The sequence below is a fragment of the Erithacus rubecula genome (genome assembly GCF_903797595.1).
Source record: "Erithacus rubecula genome assembly, chromosome: 2".
NCBI classification, from domain to species: Eukaryota; Metazoa; Chordata; class Aves; order Passeriformes; family Muscicapidae; genus Erithacus; species Erithacus rubecula.
Window position 1 is genome coordinate 75,453,097 of NC_136685.1, and position 19,259 is coordinate 75,472,355.

Sequence of the window (19,259 nt, forward strand, 5' to 3'; positions counted from 1 at the left end):
TTCAAGGTTGCAGAGCATGTCTTAAAGCTCAATGATTTCAAGTGTTCTGCGTTTAAAACACAAGGCTACATGTGTTTCTAATATGTATCAGCCTTTTTTAATGGAGTATTAGGCAGCAGGACAGTATAATTACTTACCTGTTATGTTTGGAATATGACTATTCTGTCCCTTTGAAGATAAAGGTTTTGTAATAATAACAATAAACTTGATATTATTAATAAAAATCCTTTAAAGTTGGACAACTGCGATAAATTGTGCTCTGAATTCTTTGCTTTTTAATTTAACAACACCCTTCTTTTGTAAGAAAAAAAATGTCATTATTTTCTGTTATTTTAGTTACCTTACCGCTCATACTGATTCTGAAGGAGACTCCGAGGAAGAAAAAAGATGTATGAAGTCATCTGATGCCATAGTGAAATCAGAAGAAGATGAAGACTTAATTAATTTTTTACAGAAGGTGGACAATTTGCATAAGGGTTCAGAGGATGATAAAAAAGAGGGCTTCAGACTGCTGCTTGAGAAAGATGACAAGGTATTATGGGTAAACTTAATATAAAGTTGCTATTAACTTCTACTTTACACTGCTTTTGAGAACTGTATGCAAGCTTTAAAATGCACATAGAAATGTATGATGAAATTTCAAGTGTATTGTTAAAATACAGTCCAAAAGCAGTATTTCAAAGTTGTGTCAATATTCACATTGTGTGGGCATAGGAGTTCTGCTATTATATATCCCGTTCTAATTCAATAACTTAGAGGCTTTGTTTGACGCAATAATTCTTGCATAAAACAAAGAAAAATAATAAGTGTTTTCCAATGTAAATTATACTTACTTCTGCTGGTTTTGAAACAGTCTGTGTGAGAAAATCCTGTAGAATTAGGTAGTAACCAGACTTACTGTTCTCAAACTATGAGCATCTAGTCTGCTTATACCTTTCTAATATCCTTCTTGTGAATTTTTCCTTTGATTTTGCTGGGCCCATATGTAACTCCAGATGAAATTTAAAGGTTGTTTGATGTACAATGCTCAGTTCAGTGTACCATTTTATTCTGGTTCGTCAAGCATTAGTTCTGATTGTATTTTCATCTGAATATTGGAATACCAAGGAAGGTAAATGAGATATTGTGGGTGTGGTGCTTATGGCTTCCCTAGAGAAAATTCACATAACTTTGTTCAGGGATTTGTTGTGCTTTACTGGATTACCTTGTAAATGTTTATATTAAAAGAAGTTTAAACTGATTTGTAAAATAAAACCTCTTTAAATGGTCTAGGGTGTTTCCAAAGGATGTATTCTTTTTTGTTCATTGAAAATTGGTCAGCTGGTTCTCACATGATCTAAAAGTAGTAGGTAGAAGGAAGGAAAATTAACAAAAAATTATGCCATCTTCTGATTACGTGCTTTCAGCATATTATTAATTTTAAGCATTGTGAAAGCAAACTGTTTAAATCACATTTTGATCAGTTTAATTATGTAGCTGTCTTCTGCTTTCAGTATGAAAAATGTGTGGACTTTCTTTGGAGGCTTGCACGTGCTTATGGAGATCTGTTTGAGATGACTACTGATGCTGAGGAGAAGAGGAAATATGTAATTGATGGTAAGAGGAAAAATATTTATGAATAATGCTGTCTGTAGTGAAACATTCTTTGATCTTCAGTTAAGTTTTCCAGTATAAAGAATTTTTGCAATCCAATAAATGGGAGCATTTGTACTGTAATGATAATGTTTTGTGTAGTTAACCACCACAGTTAAAAACTTCAGTTCATTTTTTCCTCAGATCTAAAATCAGTGGCAGAGAAGTATTGCAGGTCATAATTGAGGCCGTTATCTCTGCAGATTGCCTTAAAATCCTTTATTTTGTTGAGAAACAGATGGATACAGAATATGAAAACTCCCAGATGCTGTCAGCACAGTTTCTTAATTTTATCTTTTAGAGAGCAAGAGGAATAAATAAATGCTGAGGCTGGGTCAAGGTTTGTTTTTCTGCTTTCCTGTGGTCAGGGAGCACTCCTGCATATCAGCAGCCTTTTTGTGGTGATGGTGGGGATGAAACTTTGTGAATCTGTAGGAACTGTTGCCCAGAAACAGAAGTGGTGTGTGACAATTGATGTTGCTTCCAGACATCCCTCCCCATGTGTCCTGTTTGACAATTTAATCTCCACAAGATTTTAATTTTCTTCATCATAGCACTTTTTTTTGGGTTGCTTTTAAAAGCATTGCCCTTTCTTTCACTGTCTGGATGGATACTGGCTAGGAGAACAGTTTGTTTCCCTTTTTATTTTGGGCCTTCTTTTTGTTTCATTGAGCCCTACATCTCCTCTACACTGTGTCACTCTCATCGAGTCAAGGCACTGTTCTTAAAAGAAACCTTTTTGCATTTATCTCATTTATCTTCTCTCTTTCTTTTGTCTCTCCATTGCGCCTTCCTTTTTTGCTGCACCAAATGAGATATTGTGAGTGTAACCCAAGTTTGGGTTATTTTTTCTTTTGTGACACCTCTCATTGATTTTTTGTTGTGTTGGCAGTGACAGTGTCACTGACAAAGCAGTTTGAGCTGTCCTTTGTCATCCTTAAAGGCAGTGTCATGCCTTCATGCTGTTGTAACAGACCACAGACAACCTCTGTTCAAGGTCCTTCCTTTTTCCAGTCCTTTTGTCATCTAAATACTCCTGAAGACTTGCACTGTCTTAACAGCTAAATTGATACTGGTTTTGCTTTAGTAGCAACTTGGCTTTGTACATAAATCCCACAGTGCAGTGAGGATTATGACACAAATTAAATGAAATCAGTAAATTCTATTGTTGGATCCTTTGCTTTTACCAGTGACTGGACTTGAAGCTGGCCAGGACTGTGAAGGCCAATAAAAAGAGATTTCTCAAATGAATTAATGGCAATAGGCAGTGTAAAAATAAATCAGCCCATTGCAGGATGAGGGTGGTCACCTCACAAACAGGGACGTGGACTAGGCAGAGATGTTTAATGTATTCTTTGCCTCTGTCTTCAATATGGATGATGGAGCAAGGAGTTATCAGTTCCCTGAGCTGGAGGACCAGGACTGCAAGAATGATCAATTCCAAGTCAACCTGGAAATTGTGTAGGATCTGCTGCTCCAGCTGTATCCAAATCTGTGGGATTTAACCCAAACAACAAAGAACTAGTTGGTGTCATCTCAAAACCTCTCCTGATGATTTTTGAGCAGTCTTGGGAATTTGGAGAGGTATAGCTGGCTGGAACCTGACTGACATTGTCCTGATTTTCAAAGAGGGCAAGAAGGAGGACCCTGGCAACTACAGGTCTGTCAGTCTTACTTCAGTGTCTGATGAAGTTATGGAGAAGATTATTCTCGTCATTATTGAAAAACACCTGAAAAACAACATGGTCATTTGTCACAGCCAGCATGGAGAGGAAAATCCTCTTAGCTTAGCAAACCTGATTTCTTTTTATGACAGAGTATCCCACCTAGCTGATCAAGGGAAACTGTGGATGTAATATTTTCGGATATCAGTAAAGCTTTGGATATCGTCTCTCACCTGATCCTTCTGCACAAAATGTCCAGCACACTGCTGGATAAACACACCATGAGATGGGTGAGCAACTGGCTCACAGGTCAGGCACAAAGGGTTACAGTGAATGAGGTGACATCAGGCTGGGGACCTGTTCCTAGTGGGGTTCCACAGGGCTCCATCCTCGGGCTTGTGCCCCTCATCTTCATAAATGACTTGGACACAGGACTGGAAAGGATACAGAGCAGGTTCACAGACGATACAAAACTGGGAGGAACTGTTGAGTCTCTTGAGGACAGGGAGACCTTTTAGAGAGACCTCAACAATCCAGAGAGCTGGGCAATCACCAACCATATGAAATTCAACAAGGAAAAGTGTCAGATTCTGTACCTGGGATGGGACAACCCTGGCTGTATGGACAGGCTGGGGAATGAGATGCTGGGAAGCAGCACCGTGGATCCTGATCAATGCCAAGCTGGACAAGAGAAAGCAGTGCCTTGGCAGCCAGGAGGGCTACCTATGTCCTGGGGTGCATCAGGCACAGCATCACAGCCTGGCAAGGGAGGGGATTGTCCTGCTCTGCTCTGCACTGCGGTAGCCTCATCTCAAGTGCTCAAGTTTTGGGTGCCACAATGTAAAAAAGACATCAGGCTATTGGGCAGCATCCAAAGGAGGGTCATGAGGATGGTGAAGGGCCTGTTGGGAAACTGTATAAGGAGCAGCTGAGGTCACTTGGTCTGTTCATCCTGAAGAGGTGACTGAGGGGAAACCTCACTGCAGTTACAACTTCCTCATGAGGGGAAGAGGAAGGGCAGGCACTGATCTCTGTGATGCCCAGTGACAGGACCCAAGGAATCGACTAAATTTGTGTCAGGGGAGGTTTAGATTGGATATCAAGAAAAGGTTCTTCACCTGGAGTATGGTTGGGCACTGGAAGAGGCTCCCCAGGGAAGGGGTCACAGCATCAGCCTGACAGAGTTCAAGAAGTGTTTGGACAATGCTGTCAGACACATGGTGTGACTCTTTGGGGTGGTCCTGTGCAGGCCAGGAATTGGATTCAATGATCCTTGTAGTTCCTTTCCAACTCAGCATATTCTGTGATTCTGTGACTGCATGTAACCTCAGCTGATGAATGATAAGGGCGTAGCAAAATACTGGAAGAGATAAAGAATGATGGAATGAAAGTGGGTCTTAGGTGTTGAGTAACCAGCCTAGTTTGGCTCATTCTCATGAAGTGGGGGTGGCAGCAGCCTTTTTCATCTCAGTTTTTGGAAGTGCTGCAGAGGGCTTGAGACTGCAGGAGAGCTGGCAGTAGTTTCATGATTATTTTTCATTCCCCTGGGTTGGAAGACTATGTATGCTATTCTTTGTTTCTATGAACTTAACTTACAATACAGAAATGTCAGTGCAGCTTAATTGGTTGCAGCTGAGACTCTGCAAACAGCAAGCATCTCATCTGAACTTCTTACCAGGAGCATGAGTTTGATTAAATCACCTACTGTCATCTTTATTCAGTTAAAATTTGAACTTAAGGAAAGGCTTTGTATTAGAAAAGAACTTCTACTAGTTTATTCCTGTACTCAAGGCAGGAAACAACTTTGCTGGTTCTTCTGACAGGTGCTTGTCTGACCTGCTTTTAAGGTTCTTCAGTCTTACAGACATGGCCTCATTTGGCAGTACAGTCCAATCCTATCCTGATTTAATTGCACCTGAATTGGATTTTAAAGGAAAATACTAAAATTGCAAATGTAGTTTATGTATACTTATGTGTAAGTGCATGACTATGTAAATGAAGTAAAGCCAGGATGTTACATTGTTTATCTAATTGTTTCTAAGAACAGGGAGCAATTTCTTTGCTGCTGCAGTAAATCCGATTGCTTTGTTATTGGGAGTCACCTAAAACCTAGAAGAGCATGAAAATCCTCTCATATGTATCCATTTACAGGAAAGCTTAAAGCTGAAAAGGCTGTTCAGCTGGATGCTACGAGTGCTGAGAGTCACCAGTGGTAAGTTTAAAAACTTTTTTATTAAGTTAAAAAAAATAACATCCAGTCTGACATCAGCTTCATAAATTTAATATTTTTCATAGTTTTATGGAACTCAATTTCACCAGTTGCTGGTAAAAATTACATTGAAATATTCCATCAAGCATTTACTATAGCATTTGAAACAACTCAATAACCATACTTCAGTAAGTACCAAGAAGTGTAGTTAAGAATATTTGCTTAAGCCACTATTTTGTTGGTCAGAGAAGCCATAGTTTTCCATTTACCTTTCCTTTCAACAATTCACAATGTAAAGGCATTTGATTTTGAATTTTGTCCTTTGCTTTTCTTGTAATAGTCTAAATTGTAATAATTAAAAATAGACATAGAGGACTATGGAAATTTGAATTAATTGCTCAATTTTTGTTTTATAATATAGTTTTTATCCAAACATGATACTTAGTTTAGTTTTGTAGACCTTGCCAGAACTAACAAACTCCACAAATGTAAATATTTTTCTTCAAATCAAGGTAAAAGGTAAAAGATAATTTTATCGAAGGTAAAAGATAATTCTGCTGAGTTCTAGCTGATAGTTCCTCACCTTAGTATTTTATTAGTAAATTTTACTGAGCTCCTGATTTCTAATATTATTAGCTTTTCCTTTCCATTATGGTTTCTACATTCTTCATTAATTTTATCTTTGCACTTGTGGGATGGGATTTCACTAAACTTCTGCATATCTGAAACAAATACTTTTAGCCCAGGCTCCTTTCACAATCTAAAAAGCAGCCACTTTCTGGGGTGCAGTTTGCTGGAGTCAATTTTGCCCATTTAGTCTTACATGAGGGTGGGATGAGTTTCTCGTGGGTCTCAGTTGACAACATCTCCATTGCCAACAAAGGGAACACATGTCAGCTATCTCAGGTTTAGATACTTGATTAGACACAGACATTGTCATTTAATTAGGTAATTCTCTGTCTTGCTTTCTCTTCTTCTAAAAGCAGTTTCTGCTCTTTGCTAGACCACAGTCATGGCCACTTCCTCACAATACTGCTGGTATACCCCTCTCAGCTAGAACTTTGTGTATAAACAACCACAAAATCACGTTGAAGTGTGAATCCTGCCCCTCCCTTCTTCCTCAGCCCACAAGACTGACAAAATATCCTAGTATAAATACAGCTTCACTGGCAGAAAGTATGCTGATAAACCCTTACATGATGTTCAGGGAGATGTAGGTGGTCTGCTGGACATCACATGTGAGATCCTGTCCTGGCAGGAACATCTAGCAGGGGAAGAATTATGAGTGTAAGGAGATGTGTTCCAGAGGTTAGCTCCAAAAGCTGAATTGAGAGGTTTAAGAGGAAAATCTTTTTTTTAAGCTACTGCTTCCTGTAACAGGCAGTGGATTTCTGTATGCTTTGCATTTTCATCCTTCATGTATCTGGGTTGCAAGTGAACATGAGGTTTTTATCAGTTATTGTTCAACTGATGTCTTTCTGGAGGTATAGATGGACACTATAGATTAAATTAGTTTGCTTTATTTTTTTCTGAATATATTATCTGCTTGTCTGTATTTTCTGGCATCTTTCTGACTTGCTGCACGATTTTCAAAGTGTAGTGAAGAGTAATGGTTGTGCCAATGTAACTGAGGCTCTAAATACTGGGCAGAAGGGACTTCCATGCTCCAGAGGAATATTGGTATATTTTTGTTCAACATAACAATAGATGTTCAAGCTGTGGTCCCAGTAGATATTTTTCTGCTGTGCTGCTACTTAACCAGTTGGACTTGCTTTGTAACTTATTTTTTAACTTGTTTTATTCTATTTTATTCTTTATAAAGTATTTTACACACATTTAGTTGATTTCATTTTTATTTCCAACCATTTCTCAGTTTTGAAGCCATTTAGGTTTGTAAATGCATCCCCTCATGGATTAACAGTTTATTTCAAAAGTGGTTTTTGTTGTATGGATTTTTTAAAATCATGGACTTATTAATGAAATTACTGGAGGATGATGGACCTAACACTAAACTTTGTGTGACACCCATAGTGATGCTCAGGTTCACATGAAAGTGGTTCTGCAACCATCTCTACAGGTGATTTAATCCAAACAATATTTCCACGGTTAGATTTTTGAGGAACATCAGGTAGGACAAAGTCAAAAACCACATAAACAAGGTATTTGCTGCATACCTCTTATCCAGTCTATTTTATTTTGCCAGAATTCTTTTTTTTTATACTCTCTTTTCTCAAAAAGCTTGTGTTAACTGTTTTGTATGCTTATGCACTTCCAGAATAATTTATCCTGGAATGTTTTCAGGTTAGGCTGGTTTGCCTGTTGTCTCCTTCTCCCTGATAGCAGTTATATTTTCCTTTTTGCTTGCCGTTGGGGCTTTTTGCATTACCCACAAGACTTCTGTAGTCTGCTGTGTGTCAGATCTATATTGCTTGAATCTGGTGTAACACAAAGTTTTCCAGTTTATCTAGACATTATTTCACATGTTAACTCACTTGAACAGGAAATAAAACTTCAGGGAATTGTCCCTGTAAAAGCTGTGCTCTCAAAGTTGTACACAAACAGAATGTTATCTGAGGTTATAAATAGACAAGACTGTGTATCAACTGATAACAGTGCAATACAATTAAGTAATGAATAAATAATATGTGAAAGTAATATGAAAATCATAGCTAATAGGAATATTTATAAGAGAGAAAACTGAAAAGAGAAAAATAGAATAAATATTTATACAAAAAGATGCTAGGATCATTAGTGGGTGGTCAAGATCAGAGCTGAAGGGCAGCACTCAGCTCCAGATGGACACCTGGATGTTCTGTCTCTGTCAGGTGTGTCTGAATGTGAGCAAGGGCCTGGTCCTGAACATACGGAGGATGGAGAGTAGAAAGGCAGCATGTGCCATTTGATGTTTGCATGACATAACATGTGCCACACAGGACCTTTGGGGTCTCTACACTTCCAGGCCATCATCCAGAAATGGTGAGCACCTTAGGGCATCTACTGTGGCAGTAAGCACCTGTGTCCAGGCAGGGATCCTGTGAATTGAGCAGGGTCTCTGCTGGCTGTAATTGGAGATTAAATACACAAATGAGGAGCTCAGCGTGAGTGCAAGCTCAGTGTGAAAGCAATGCTGTCTCAGATAAAAATCCTTCCTTTTCATGTCACAGCCAACATAAAATTTTCTACAGCTAAAGTACCAGGCAAATAATCTTAGCCTATGTAAAATGAGCCCATCTGTTTGTTTCCTGTAGAGCTATAGTCTGTATCAGCTATTGGTGACCAAGCTGTTTTTCTGACCTTGACTGAAGAGAGTTTTTGTTGATTTCTTACTCATTTTCCAATCAGCACAAAGGACGTTTTCATTCACTTTTGGTATAGCTGCTATGTTGTCCTCTCATACATTATTTCTAGGTCTTTTAAACTGTTTAATATATTATGGCTTACTAAATGAGTGAGGATTCAATGATAGCCTATTCTTTTCCTGCTCCTGTATCTTGCTCTCTACTTACAGTTAACCCTTGTGGAGCAGGAGGGTAATAAGTGAGAAAGAAATTGAATTCAGCTTTATTGGTTTAATCTTCTGCCATTATTTCCTCATTGCTAATTGTTCTGCGCTTTCATTTCTGGGTTTTTTTTCCTCCTGGTGTATTTATAGAACCTCTTCTTATTGTCTTACCAATATCCCTAGCTTAGATATGTACTCTTGTTTTCATTTTTAAAGTCAATTTCTTTTGGGTTTTAAGTTAATTGAGAATTACTCACTGGAGCTGAATTGGTCTTTGAAAATATTCCCTGCTATAAGTAAAGGATCATTTGCAGTTGTGCTTTTGAATATTTCTCTTACTAAATCTTCTATTGAACTTTTTCTAACATGGCATTTCTTAACAATTTCATTTTTTCCATTAAAAATGTACACTGTGCCTGTCATGCAATGGTTAGGTCTATGGACACATTTGGAACTTTCTTTTGGAAGCTTATCCCTGCTGCTTGAAAGTTCTATTTACCACATAAACAGGTTCTTGTAACACCATGACCCACATAATTGTCCTAGTGTAGTCAGAGTTATGCAAGCAAAAATACCTCTTTTCCAGAGCAGGTATTTTTATTTTGTGAAACCGCTATAAGATGTCTGTAAGGTGTCACATTTTTTGTGTCCACCAATGGAATTAAGTGGAATGGTTCCATGAGCAAACTTGCTAATATAGGCTTAGAGTTCAGATGTCTTGCCTTACTTTTGATTATTTACTTCAGTTAAGAACAAAAAAATGCCATATATCTTCTTAGTGTATTACCTATATTTTTCCGTAGAATTATATGATGAAGTACATCAACACTCCAACTGTTCAACTTACTGATTAGAATACTAACAAGTAACTAGTATTCAGCTTCAAATTAAATTTGCAGAAACATATGCAGAACAAAGAAAGCAAAATATCTTGAAGTAGTCAGTTGGTTTTCGTAATGAATTGCAGCTGCAAATAATTTCATATCTGAATCCAGATTTTGAGAACATGTGATCATACTTAATCTCGTAGTTGCCAATGAGATCAAAAACCTTCAGACTTTTTGAATGTTGACCTCTAAATAACTGAAGTAAATGGCGACACTGGAAAGGAAAAGCATAGCTTTATTAAGCAAAGACAGAGTAAATCTTCTGAATGATTTCTGGCTTTGTTCAGCCTGTGCCAATTTTTCAAGTTGTGGAAGAACTCACCTGCAAAAGTTATCACCAGACATTGCAGATCCTCTTGTTTTTTCCAAGCCTCAAACAAATTCATTTTGTGGGTCAGTGATTCCCAAAGGACAGCTGTGAATCCTCGCAGCTCATCTTGGATCATGGAACATCTTTATCACCCAGATTTTAATTTTAAGTGCTATATGAACAATTTGGTGCTACAGTTGCTTTATAGTTCTGTTTTGCAACTTCACAGAAAACAAACTGTAAATGCGTATGAACAGTGCTTTCATTTGAAACTGAACAATCACTTTTAAATTCTTTTGCAAAACCAGGGAATTTTTGTATTTGTCTGAGGTTTGTTGCTGTTTTCTTTAAGAGTTTGGGGCAGACGTCTGGAAGGTTCCTCTGCTGTTGTCCCAATCCCCACACCTGCTTCTTTGTTGATGAGAACTCATTACAGGCTTTGCAAGGAACAAAAAGATTACTGTTATGGCAAATCTTCAGGACATTTACTTAAAGGGGTCATTCTTTGCATTGAGCTTTGGTTTGTTTGCCACAAACAAACTTAGTGCTGCTCTTGGGTTTGTGTTACTCTCTAGAACTCACCTGTTGGTAGGAGTCATATAGCATGTCTCATTTGGGTGCAAGTGAAGGTAGGAAGGGAAAACCCAGTAGCTTTATGTGTTCCTCCTGAACACCCCTCCCTCCAAGAGTCTTCTCTGTCATGTGAGTGAAAACTAGAAACACAGACAATTTCATAAACCCTGGGCTTTCCATGGAAGTGAATTCCAGAACTGAGGGACAGTCCCACACTGGCTGGCAACACTACAGCTGAGGTACAGGTTGGTTCCACTGAGGACACAAGTAATCATTGTCGTTTGGGTATTTTGGTGATTTTACACAAACTTCCCACAAAAAGAGTGAAAATTCTGTCTCAATAATAGAATTCTAACAAATAATTTTTCAGGTTTGTAAGGAATAATAATAATAATAATAATAATTCTCCAGTGAGACAAAACTCTTGAAAATTTTGAAATTTGTTATAGGATATGGTCATACTACAAGAACTTTTAAACTTAAATCCTTACCTGTTTCTAACTAAATGCTTGTTACCTGCTGCCCTTAATTATCTCTTTTTTAAACTTCGATGAGGCAGGTAACTTGCAAGCAGCAAGCATCTGTTTCTATCATGCAGTCCGATTTTTCAGGAATTGATACTTTGTGCAGAAACACAAGGATTCCAGCTAGTAATTGTTTGCCCTGTATTTGGTTCATAGAAAGACCTAAGAAATTTTACAGCAAACTTTGTTCTTAATTACGTGTAATATTAGTTATTAATCTTTGAATTATGTAATTTTAAAAAAGAATAATTAACCTTTCAAATTCAGAAGCCATTTCTCAAAAGCTGTAAGTTGTCCTGAAGTAAGTGGATCAGTGAAATACTGCAGCATGCTCATATGAGTGCAAAGGAGGAACATTTGTGAAAGATCTGTTTATTACAAGCTTTTTGCTAGAATGGTCAGAGAGGAAATAATTCTGACAACCTAATGGTCCCTGTTACATTTCTGTCAAGGAGAACTGTTGTGTTACTGTCTCTGAAAGCTATTGTTTCACTCTGTTTCTACACTTGTGAAGACTATCCTTCAAATTTCTTCAAGATTTTATTTCCATCTGTAACAACTGTCTGTTATAAAAACAAAAGTGAATTTTCTGAAAACAGGAATTTGACATGGTTGTGGGTTTCACAGCCTAAGGAATGCAGAACATGACATTCATGTGTTCTGCTAGTGAACTTCTGTGTATACACATTTCTGTGAACAGCAGCATTTTCCCTTGGTTTGGTATGCTGCATGTGTTGAAATAAATTATGCCAGAATTCTTTATGTCCTTACCTTTGAGGTTTTTTAAACCAAACTAGGGGATTGTTTCTCATGGTTTTACAAGTGTTACCTACGCAAGTGTGTGCTACATCTGATGTTTCCCTGGAGCTCAGCTTCAGTGTTTTGGTGAATTTTTAATATGAAAAGTGTTTTTCTGCCAATTTCTACAGTACAGACTCATTTATATTCCAAGAACAAGGAAAGGGAAATGAAATCCCCATTAACAAAAAAATCTCACAAACAAAAATTCACCTAAACATTTCACTTTGCACCTCGGTCCATCTTTCTTGTTGTGTTGGCAATCTGAGACGTTCTCAGCTTCCATATCCCCATGAGGATGATCATATCAAACCAATACTTTACCTCTCCATGGAAATTTCGTGTCAGATGTGTTTTTGTAGATTAAATATCTCAGCAGCAAAGTGATACAATATGAAATATGCAAAACTGGGATCTCAGGAAGGGCAATGAAACAGGGGTCATAATCAGTAATTTAAGTTGCAAAATCTCCCTACATAGAAACTGATATCTTACTGAAATTGTCTCAAAAAGAAATCCTGTGGGTCACTGCATTGCAGAGTCTGTCAGAATATGTAAGTGGGTGAAACTGGTAGGTGAGGGAGTCGGGGGCTGAAAAACAAGATGCCATGCACAGAACTGAGCCATGCAGAGATGGGGAGATGCAAGAACACATTTAGAATTGGCATGGAAATGAACTTTCTTTTCACTGGGCCTCTTGTGTGCTGCCCACACATTAGCCTTTGCTCACACTACTTTACACATTAAATATTTCTCATATAAGGAGGAAGGAGTGAAAAACAGTTATGAAACACATGAATTAGACTTTGGTGCTGATAAATGTCATAAACTCTCATCCCACTTATAAAGTCTTCTGAGATACAATTAAGAAAAATTGATGTTTTTCTTTCCTGTTGTTATGGGGATGCTAAAATGGACATCTAGATTTCTAAACGTAAGCCCTGTACCCACACATTTCCAAAGTCTATGTGACTTTAAAGTTTTTTTTTTAGGAAGGAACAAGTCTGGGAAGGGTGCATATTATTTCTGATTTTGGCCATGTGAAATTTATCAGGGAAAAGATAAATAATGCTATATCTAAATGCCCTAGTGTAGCTTAATCTTCATTTGAGATTTCAAAATTTTCATGTAAATCTGTCTCATACAGAAGAAGCTGTGCATGGTAGAGTCTTAAGTGTTAGTATCATTTTTTATATTATAATTCAAATTGTCTTGATAAAATTATTGGATCAACCTGCTTCTCTTTCTTTTTTTTTTTTTTTTTTTTTTTTTGGCAGTAGGTAGGACATGACTCTTACAGTTATTCCTGGCCTGCATACACATAGAAATTCTCTAGCACCCAAAGGGAAAATGTTAATTCACTTTGATCAGGACCTTCTGCGTGAGGGCTACATAGATACTTGGCATCCATCTCTGTCAGCTAGAGTTTCTTGCAAGTCTGAGTTTCAGGACATCATTTGTAAGAGAGGAACATGGTGCTGACCTATTATATTGAGTTTGTTTGACTGTGTTTATGCTTAATAAAGGTTTGTTAATTGGTGATTAATCATTCACTTCTACACTGTGTTCAGTAACTTTTCTTCCATCTGGGAATAATATTTTTTATACCAACTGAAGTACTGTGACTCTCTTAATGAGGTAATTATTGTTGTGTTTATCTAGATGAATGTGTCTAGGGCTGGTTTTTTTACAATACCCAGGAGTAACATCAACTCAGCAAATAGGTCATTCCTGGCAGCTCTTTGCTGATACAATCTCTTTATTTTTCTCTGGGAAAGCTTTGTAAGGAGTACTCTGATATTCAAAGGGTGTGAGGGAGGGAATGGCTGTGCAGAGAACCAGTGTTGCTTGCACTTCTAACAGACATGTGCCTTTTACCCATTTCATTCAATATTTGCGTGTAGTTGTGTGATCATCTTTTAGTATTCCCCCTGTCACCACAAGATGGGGCAGGTGACCAGGGAGCGCCAGGCCGAGGAGAGAAGGACACGAACCAGATGGAAACGTTTCTGGTTATTCCCTGCCTCGTTTTCTTTGGTCTTTTTCTTCACCATGAGAGTGGTGAGGCACTGCAACAGATTGCCCAGAGAGTGGGCATCCCTGGAGGTGTTCAAGGCCAGGCTGGATGGGGCTTTGAGCAGCCTAGTCTAGGTCTAGTGGAAGGTGTCCCTGTCCATGGCAAGGGGGTTGAAACTCGATCTTTAAGGTCCCTTCTAACACAGACCATTCAATGATTAACATAACCCTTTGCACCACTGAAAAGAAAAGTTTGCTTTGTGTTTTAAACTCTTAAAAAATCATTTAAAATTTTAAAAAATTCTTTTCAGGGAAGAAAGGACACAGTTTTTGTTTTGTTTGGAGGATTTTTAGAAATGAAATTAATATCCAATATGCCATAGAATTTCAAAAATGGAATAATTTTTATTAGTTGGCTGTCTAGTCCATTTCAAAAGTATAAAATTTTTAAAAAAACAAAACCAATCAAGTTTAAAAAAACAAACAAAAAAACCCTGGTAAAGATATGAAAGATATTTTCATTTTTTCCTTGGAAAAATAATGGCTATTTAAAGTTAGTAGGTTAGCTTACTTTTAATTCAGTGAAAATTGCATTGGGATTTCCCTCCCAAGAGATTTTAGCTGTAAGTAGAAGTTTTTCTTTGAACTAGTTTAAACTAAGGCCCTCTTTCTTGTCACGCACAGACAGGGAAATACTGCAAGATGCTGGATTAGCTTGTTCGCTTTTCATTGTTTTCTTTTGTAGCAGCAATCCGTTTAGCTATGGTATGCTGAGTTTATCTGATTAGCACTTAATGAGTGAAGGGAATAGGGGCAATGTTGCCTGAGTTACTTAACCCTAATAAAGTTTTCACTACCTCCCCCCTCTTTCTAAATACCTGAACTTTCCTGACCCCCACCCCTTGCCTTTTCCCTCAACTGCAGCTCATTCCCATAGGAAATGCTCTCGGTCTGCAGCTCTGTCAGCAGTAGTGCTGCCATGAGCTGGATTTTATCCAGTGCACGTTGGTCACAACAAACACCCTGCTCAACGGTATTTGACAGTCTGCCTGGAGGTCTTACAAACTCAGCTGCTGTTTTTCTGACTCCCTGCCATACCTGGGAACACTTACTGACCAGAAAATGCAAAAACCTGTAGCATGAGCATTTCTAACTTAAAATCGTTAGGTATAAATGTAAGGAATAAAATAACTTCTTGGGTTGTGTTAGCAATTACATTTTAATGAGTATTTGCTGGAGCTTGAATAATTGCATTATATAAAGAAATTTAAGAAATCTGATGTTTAATAGTGCTTACAAATTGTGTGTTCCATACAGATTGTGGTTATGTTACCATAATTAACTCAGTAAGCTTGCATAACTCATGTTTTCCTCAGGACTTCAACTTGATTTCCCTCTTTCAGGATTATTTTTTATTTTCATTTGGTGTTGCATTGTAAAATATTTGATAAAAAAGCAAAATTCTGGAAAATAATAGAAAAATAATCTACGTGAGGTTTTGCTGCTTAATTATTTTGTTGGTGGTTGTTACTTTTATACAGAGGTGCAAAGTTGTCTTAATATCAATGAAGATAGGTCCAAGGAAACTAAAATTTATATCTGTGCAAGAATTTCCTTGTGCATAGAGGTTCTATAACTGTTAAAGACATAAGAAAAAAGCAATAGAAATTTATATGGAGTGTCAGTAAGATACTAGTGTTGCTTAGGAGATCTGAATCTTATAGGTTTTCCTCTGAAAATATTTTCACCTGCTTAACAATTCAAATATTTTATAGAAATTATCTCACATTTGTTTTACCACTCAGTGTCCCTAGTTTATGATAAATGAATGTAATAATAATAGAAATAATAATAATAATCTTAGCAATAGAAATTCTAGTAATGGCAGTAGTGATCCTGTTAGAGCAGAATGTGTGTATTTATTTTCATATTTTAAAGATACTAGAAGAATGTCAGAAGTGCAAGAATGCACTGGGGTACTTGAGAAGGGTAGAAGGGCAACTGTGAATGTTTCTGAGTTCTGTACAGCTTCCTACTGGCACAGCTCAAGCATTTGCCTTTGTGGGTGAAGTGCTGCAGCTGGTGGTGCTCACATTCACAGTGAAGTGCCGAGCACAATATGTCAAGGTAAACTGCTGTCAATGGCAGAGCCAGTCTAGTGTGGCACTCTCAACTAAATGGCTGAAATTTTGGAGGAGAAATCTGGTTTTTCATTTAACTGACAACCCAAATTGTGTCATTTAAACTTCTCCTTGTTTCCATTGTTTTGTTTTGGTTTGTGTTTTGTCTGTTCCTGAATATGTATAGCTCATGCCAAACTTCCATCCAGCCAGCTAGATGGAAAAAAAACAAGTGTAAATGTGTGCATTAGGTATTGAAATATTTTGTAATTTGATTCAAAGGTTTATTTAAATCACAAAAAGTATGTGTGTGTGTTTTTCTTTTCCCCTCTCAGGTTTGCAATTATGTGTGGCTATATGTCTCAGTTTGAAAGTGTACAAAACAAAATCAGGAATGGTTATCTCTTTAAGGTATGTTTTTGTAGGATTTGGGGTTGGTTTTTTAAAGCTATTCCTTTAAGTTATTTCCTTATATAGTGTCAAAGACAGGTTTTTCCAACATAGTAATTCAGCCTCATAGGTCTATTTTGGTGCTGAAGTTAAATCAAAAAGGTTATTATTATATATGCAAATAAATTATATGCTTGCAAAATATAAGAATTGAGGTAGGGTTCTGGAAGCAGCATTAAGATTTCTGATTTCCTTTGTAGTCAAAGGGAGGAGGAAAGGCAATAACAATTCTATTTAGAAAAATCAAAACTTACGAAAGAGTAAGTGATGAACTAATGCAGTTCTGCAATCATCCTTCATGTTGCCCTTAAGTAATGTTTGTTTTAACACTGTTCTTTCAAAGGTGACTGTGTTTTTTAGAGTTAGCTGTTTGTGTTACATGTGCTACTCTCCCCCTCCTTGTCCTCAGCATTGCTTAGACACTTTCCATCCATCCCTTGCCCTCTAAGCTGGCGTCCCCCCTTTTTGGGTGACAGTGAAAGGCAACAGACATGTTCCAGTCCCTGGGGAATGCCTGGGACGGGCTCCTCTCACATAATGTCTGTGTTCGGACTTGGAGTGTGGCAGAGCCTTCCTATGGGAGAGCATTAATTACATCTGAGCCGTGCCAAGCGCGCTAAGCCCCGAGCACCGGGACAAGCTGGGAACGAAGGGAAAAGGACAAATAACACAAGTGCTGCAGCTGCTCAAGGATGGAGTTTTAAAAGAGTCACGGTGTGAGCAGTAACCATTTCAGAGAGGTTTTCCTCCTCACAAGTAAATCCTGAAATCTATTGATTTGGGAAAATAGTAGTATGGGAACAAAGCTCCTATCTGAATAGTTAGTGGATATGATAATACAGTAGTCTCTTATATGTGTGTAAGTCAAATACTTTTGTGACTGACGTAATTAGAAAGAGAGATATGGGGGTGGGGGGGAAAGAAGTGCTCAAATGAAATTTGTTTTGAGAGGAAAATGGTAGGGCTGAAATATTTTTTTTTCTTCCAACTCAGGTTGAGCAATAAGAGCTTTCTTTGGTAAATAAAAGAGAGAAATAAAGGTACTCATGACCTGAAATGAAAATGGTTTTGGAAGAAGGACCTCATTAGATACTTTATAGGTTTTGTAGTTTCACTATAAACAGAACCATTTTATTTTCTGAATTTCACATTAAGATAACATTTGGTTGTGTCAAGTACCATTTCATTGGGGTAGTCACATTCCAAGGTGGAAGGAACTGTGTTTCAGTAATGGGTGCTGGCATGTAAGGTCTACTCAAGAGTAGTTGCTTCCTCACTGATTTGATCTGTGACAGTTTTCTAATACCAACTATAAACTAAATTAATTTAATTGAAGTTGTTGCCTTTTTAAGAGGAAAGTTCTTGAATTTTTTGACTGAACTTTAGAGCTATTTAGTCATGTTTTAAATACTGCATGCCTTCTTGCATCGTGTGCAACATTGCTAAATAATTTTGTGGTTTCCCTCCATAAGGGAGGGATTTGCTAGTTACAATATTTTTAGATTCTTAGAAGACAATTGCAGCAGAAGAGAATTTCTAAGTTTGTTTCTGATTTGCAGCAAGCTACTTAGAATGTAAACACACTTGCCAAAAAAACATCTAAAGTGATACTGATTTTCTTTCCAATAGGAGCACCTAGACAAGGCAATTGAACTTAAGCCTCAAGATCCTCTTTTATATTACCTAAATGGAAGATGGTGCTATTCAGTAAGTTGTGTTTTATTTATCTAACATACGAATTGAGTATACTAAAAAATGATAATAAATAGTGGGACTTAAAGTAGGTGTTTATTTAAGTAGATGTATGAACTAAATCAAGCAAACATTTATACTTCCCGTGTTCACTACCAGATGCATAATGCTCACATCTGACCATTCCTGCAATGTAATTAGGTAAGCTGTACTTGGATGACCCTCATTGTTATGTTCAGGGTTTTTATCCAAATGAATGAACAAATGAACAAATGGATGAATGAATGAATGAATGAATGAATGAATGAATGAATGAATGAATGAATGAATGAATGAAAAGTAACTGGTATTTGGAAGGGAGGAAGGATGACCTCTTGAGTACATTTCTTTGTTCTGCCATAAACTTTCTGGGTGAACCTGGGCTGGTTATATAGCCATGTGGTAACTTTATTTCCCATCCAGAACTTAAGTTAAAGGTGCTTACATGCTGCAAGATTATATCTGTGGCGGCAAGGCTACAGTACTGGCTTGGTAAATTCCAAGGGAACGTCCAAAAAATATTCATGCATAAAAATCTGTAATTCACCAATGGGTTTTGCAGTAGATGCAATTTGTACAACAGGTGCTTTTAAGGATTGTTTTAGTTACATATTTTTATTTATATTTTATAAAAGTTATATTAGGTTGTAGTAGATTCTGTAAATACTGATATATGAAGAAATAAAACAATTGGTTTACAAGATGAGCAGTTAATAAATTTTTTAGTAAAATTGTGCTTGTGCTTTAAAAGAGAGTTGTCTTTTTGGTAATCCACATCTTTGAGGGCTCAGCTGGCTGTCGGTACTGGTTCATCTCTAGTGCTTTGAGAATATTCTGTTGGAA

General features: G+C 37.3%; 1 protein-coding gene across 6 annotated transcripts in view; it reads left to right on the forward strand.

Moving 5' to 3' along the window:
- RMDN2 (regulator of microtubule dynamics 2) overlaps positions 1 to 19,259 on the forward strand; it is a 52,879-nt gene that overhangs the window by 10,567 nt on the left and 23,053 nt on the right. For all 6 annotated transcript variants that reach the window (XM_079332450.1, XM_079332451.1, XM_079332454.1 and 3 more), the window contains 5 exons: positions 337 to 532; positions 1,494 to 1,596; positions 5,448 to 5,508; positions 16,571 to 16,646; positions 18,315 to 18,392. In XM_079332450.1, the coding sequence (XP_079188576.1) occupies positions 337 to 532; positions 1,494 to 1,596; positions 5,448 to 5,508; positions 16,571 to 16,646; positions 18,315 to 18,392 (514 nt within the window). The remainder of the gene's footprint in view (positions 1 to 336; positions 533 to 1,493; positions 1,597 to 5,447; positions 5,509 to 16,570; positions 16,647 to 18,314; positions 18,393 to 19,259) is intronic.